Raw genomic sequence first — 5,352 nt, 5'->3', positions numbered from 1 at the left:
CGAAATCGTTCAAACACATCACTACTGTTCGAACTTAAAATTTTTTCCGTTCAAACTATTTTCTGTGACAAATTTAAATCGTGACAAAAAAAATTTTTCGTTCGAACGTGTTCGAACGGTTTCCTTCAATTTCGTCTCAAAAGAAATTTTTTTGGATGAAATTGTGATTTTCGTCTTAAAATACCTTTTGGCACAGTGATATTGGAACGACTTTGGGACGAATTTTTTTTATCCCAAAAATTTTTTCGGGATGAAATTGGGATCTTTTAGGACGAAAATTTTCATCCCAAAAACCCTTTCTGTTGTAGTGTACATAAAATCATATATCAATGTTTTATACTAGAAATATATATAATTGGTACCTACCCACCTCATCTCTTGCTGATCTCCAAGTCTGCTGTTCCATTCCTTTTGATTTTTTATTTATTGTTTTACCGGAGAGATTAATGGTACCCGGTCGGGTCATTGAAAACGTGTTTCTGACATGATAACGACAAGATCAAAGTGTAGAATATAAAGTCTGTGATGGTGGTGATATTTGAAAGAGTTGGATTGGTTTGAATTTAGAAATGTGTTAAAAAAAATTAAGATAATTTATAAATAATAAAATAAAAATTAAATTATTTATTATATTTTATGTAAAAATTTAGAAAAGTTATTTTTAAATTTGAAAAAGTTGAATTATTTATTATATTTTATGTGAAAATTTAAAAAAATTGTAATGATGTGATGTAATGAGATGAGATGAGATGAGCTGAGTTGAGATGGATTGAGATGAGTTGTGATGAGATGAAAAAGTTATAAAATATCTTATTTTTATAAGACGTGTAAAGTGTATTTTTATAAGGTGTTTTATAAAAATATTTTTTATTTAAAATATAATTGTATAAAATGTTATGAAAAATATTGTGTGTAAATAAAACGAACGAGAATGGTATAGATAGCGTAAGTCTGGTGAAAAATAAATAAAGGCCAGAGAATCATCAATCATTGGTGCCCTTTTTAAGCCTTATCGATCACAAAAATTTTATAACACTCATTCTACACGCTAGCGATCGAGCAGGGAAAGCGAAAGGGAAAGGGAAATTAGTGAGAGGGCTGATCAGGTGAGCCGTGACAGCAGCAGCAGCAGCAGCAAAGATGCCTTGTCTTTACATCTCCACCAACGTGAGCCTCGATGGAGTTGACACCAATCCCATCTTTTCTGAAGCCACCAAAGCCATCTCTAACATCATCGGTAAACCTGAAAATGTATGCTCTCCTCCTCCCTTCCTTTTTCAGTCTTCTCTTTCTGTATTCTCAAGTTTGTTTTAGCCTTAAATGCATGGGTTCCAAATTTATATCTGCTTTAAACAAGAGTTGTCTATTTATGGACAAGACAACATAGTTTCTGATCGAATTTTAGGAGGGATGGATCACAGAGACTCTTAACTGCTGCAGAATCTGTTGATCTTCTCCTACCCTCCATACCTCATCCTTGTTCTCTCCTTCTTTCTTTAATGCTTTTTTTTTTTTTTTCCCCTAATCGTTTTCTTTCTCCTCAAAGCGATTAAAATCATCTGGGTATTATATCATTCTGGTGGTTATATATTGTAGCTCCGTAGTATGATCTTCTTCTTCTTCTTCTTCTTCTTGCCGCTGCAGTTGTTATGATTATATACCGGCGTTCTTGTGAGTTGCTGTCCTCACAAGCTGTTTATACGAAATGACTGTTACTGTTATCTTATCACGAGAATGCTTCTAACTCTTTCTCCTTGAATTACTGTCCATGTTTTCTGCTCTTGCAGAATTACTTTAAACCCCGTTTGGAATGCACTGATATCAAATCAGTTCAGTTTAACTTTAAACTAATCTGTTTAAATATTCAATTCTCAACTATTAAATTCATTTCAATTCAAAATCTTTTTACATATAAGATTTACAATCTTTTTCAGTTCAACACCTCTTTACATGTGATCACACAATCTTTTTTAAATTCTCATAAATATATTTAAAATCATTTTAACATTCAAATATATCTAAATTCATCTTAAGTAAATCTCACAAAACTTACTCCAACATCTCAACTCATTACTATTTATAAAAAACTCAATTCATTTCAATTTAACTCAATAATATTAAATCATAACTTTAAATTAATGCTTCAATAGAGTACTGTATAATTGTGTGTATATATATATAATGGTTAAAAGCAGTTGGATTTTTCTAAGTGTGCAAATAATTAAAATAAATAAATTGAAATTAATACGATATCATTTTTCTCTCTGGATTTTTTCATATTTGGGAATTATTTTATCACTAATTCTATTAAAAACGTATCCTTAATTCCATATATGTAAAAAAATATCATTTGGTTAAAAATATAAACTTTAAATGGGGATATGAAATCAATTTATGACGTATTAGTAATATTTTTATATAGGTAAATAGATCTCATCTCACTTTTGTTTTATACGTATGAGAACACGTACGATTTTTATAAAGGGTTCTTAATTGACCCGACATTGTTTAGTGCATGCACCAGTAATTCTTTTACATTTTTAGAAAAAATTAAAATAAAAAAAATCTATACAATCTCTTACTATTCACACAATCTCTACATATCACTTTTTTTTAATTTTTTTTTTATACAAAATGTAATATGTAAATATTAAATAGAAAAATTAAATTAATTTAAAAAGAATAAACTAAAAAAAATATTAAAAATTTTAAAAAATATGATATGTGAAAGTTAAGAAAATGTGTAGCATTACTCATTAAAATATATTAGGGAATCTTTTAAAAAGCTTTTTAAAATTTCAGTGGGGACAATTGCACCCACTTACAGAGAATGTGGCCGTCACTGGCAAAAATAAAACATTTTCAAGAGACAAACTCCAGTGGATATTGTGTGTGTAAAATAAAATATAAGATGTATACCATAAAGAGTTAGGTTGATTGATTTGCCGTATCCACTATGAATATTTATACTCATTTAAGAATAATTAATAACATTATTATAAAAAATATTTAAAACAAGAAATTGTAAAGGACCACAATCCAAGTTTAAAAAGGACCACCATCTCAATTTTAGGCTGTATTTAGATATTGAATTGAGTTGAGATGAAAGTTAAATAAAATATTATGAGAGTATTATTTTTTAATATTATTATTATTTTAAAATTTAAAAAAATTAAATTATTTATTATATTTTATATTAAAATTTAAAATAAATATAATAATTATATAAGATGAGTTGAGTTGAATTTAAAATCTAAATTTGACCAGAAATGGAGGCAGACGAGACTCATGGTCCCAGATGAGTCGCCCTCTCCTTTGCCACCGTCCGGCCATTGGGGTGCCTGCCAACTTGCATACGTCCCCATCAACTCAAAACAACTAGCCTGTTCACACCACAATTCCTTTATTATTGGAACTTTTTGTTTGTTTTTGTTATCTCAATCCCAAAACTATTACAGCTCGGTCTAATCCTATCGAAAACTTTATCACATTCATAGACCAAAGCATGCATTGTGTGAATATTAGACTTCTAGGTCTTGCATTTTGTCATCTTTGATTAGTCCGATTGATATGACATATTTTAAAGATCTTTTTCTATAAGAGTAATGTGTTGTGTACTCATTTTAAAAAAGAGTAAAATTTATTATTAAAAAATTAATTTTTCATATATATTCTATATTTATTCACTATTTTTTAAAAGAAGTGTGTGGCGGTATGGTGCTTGCATACTCTTTTTTTATAAGTAGGTGATTGTGACTAATTAAGAAGATGAATGCTACTCTTTATCATAGATATTGTGAATTTTAGTCACACATGTCAAGTGACTACTTCTATCAGCTACTTAAAATATGTCACATGGTAAGTGTAACGGGGGATTAACAAAATTTAGGATGAAGAAAATTGTGGATCACAACAGTCATATGTTATGATCTCATAATCATAACATTTTTTCACATTCTGAATCTGGCGTCCACGGCGGTCCACTGTATCGACATTAACCCAGTGATAGCCCTTTCCCTTTTGGCAGCTTCAGTCATCTATCAGTATTCAATGACTTAACATTATGCTCATATATAACACAAATAGATTTTAATCCAACCTATAGGTTGCCCCCTCTGTGACTTAAACTTGTGATGTGATTCATGTTCTGATATCAATTGTGACAGCTTTAGTCATATATCAGTATTCAATGATTTAACATTATACTCATATATAGCACAAATAGATTTTAATCCCGCCTATAGGTTGCTCCCTTTGTGACTTGAACTTATGATGTGATTCCTGCTCTAATATCAATTGTTAAAAACTCAACTATTAATTTAAAAGTCGTAAGACTATTGGATATTAATATAGTTAACTTTTAACCTACAGGATCATAACATTGTATTATTTATATCTTACTTTCTTTATCGTTCTTTCTTGGTGTAGTAGTGTTTTGCTTAATACTATTAATTTCAATGCATGTAATTCTAATTTTATTTTTATTTTTTTGGCATGCGCATGCAGTATGTGATGGTGATATTAAAAGGATCGTTGGAGATATCCTTTGAGGGGAACAAAGAACCAGCTGCATATGGTGAGATAGTGTCAATGGGTGGCATCAATTCAGAAGTGAAGAAGAAACTGATTGCCACCATTGGCACAATTTTAGAGTCCAAGCTGTGTATTCCCAGGACCCGATTCTTCCTCAAAGTCTACGATACAACTGCTGGGCGCAATTATTCCAAAATATGATCATTCATTCATGTTGTGATCATGACATCATGCGAAGACATCATGCTCACCATTTTTACAATTCGTGAACCTAAATTATATATGCTATTCAGTTTTATTATCCAATGCTATTATTATTGTCGTTTAGTATCCACGTACGTACTGTGTTCTCTAAACAATCATTAATGCATATGGTTTCCACAAAATTAAAGGATCCCTGGCATTATTGAGTTGAACAATTCATTTATAAACAGCTCGAGCTTTACATCTCAAGAAGTGCAAAGAAATATTGGAATTTATGAGCAATTAAATTGACTTATAATTCTTACTATTTTTTTTTTCTCTTTCTAAAACTCCTGTTGGAGCTAGGGGTGGGCAGCGGGGGCTGCTCCCAGATACCCCTCCTCCGTCCACCCTACCCCCACCCCGTCCCGCACCATACGGGTAGCACCCGTAGTTAGAACAGAAGAATGTTGACAGGAAAAGAGGGAAATACGAGATAAATTAATTCATTTTGCTAGGAAATGGATAGAGCCCACATTCAAGCTTGTTAATGGGCTTTGTTGTTTTTCACGACTTAAGGTGGGGCTAGTTAAGTCCAATCTGACCTCGAAATACAGGCCCAAGAGATTTTATGTT

The 5,352-nt window shown here is 31.0% G+C and overlaps 1 protein-coding gene across 1 annotated transcript; it reads left to right on the top strand.

Moving 5' to 3' along the window:
• Positions 1 to 993: 993 nt before the first annotated feature.
• On the top strand, positions 994 to 4,952 carry LOC109013656 (macrophage migration inhibitory factor homolog). The gene is made up of 2 exons (XM_018995814.2): positions 994 to 1,251; positions 4,507 to 4,952. The coding sequence occupies exons 1-2, from the start codon at positions 1,141 to 1,143 to the stop codon at positions 4,732 to 4,734; spliced, it is 339 nt and encodes a 112-aa protein (XP_018851359.1). The 5' UTR covers positions 994 to 1,140; the 3' UTR covers positions 4,735 to 4,952.
• The last annotated feature ends 400 nt before the right edge of the window (positions 4,953 to 5,352 follow it).

This window comes from Juglans regia, chromosome 3, assembly GCF_001411555.2.
Source record: "Juglans regia cultivar Chandler chromosome 3, Walnut 2.0, whole genome shotgun sequence".
Classification (NCBI taxonomy): Eukaryota; Viridiplantae; Streptophyta; class Magnoliopsida; order Fagales; family Juglandaceae; genus Juglans; species Juglans regia.
The sequence above is the reverse complement of the archived record's forward strand: the minus strand, read 5'-3'. Positions and strand labels throughout refer to the sequence as shown.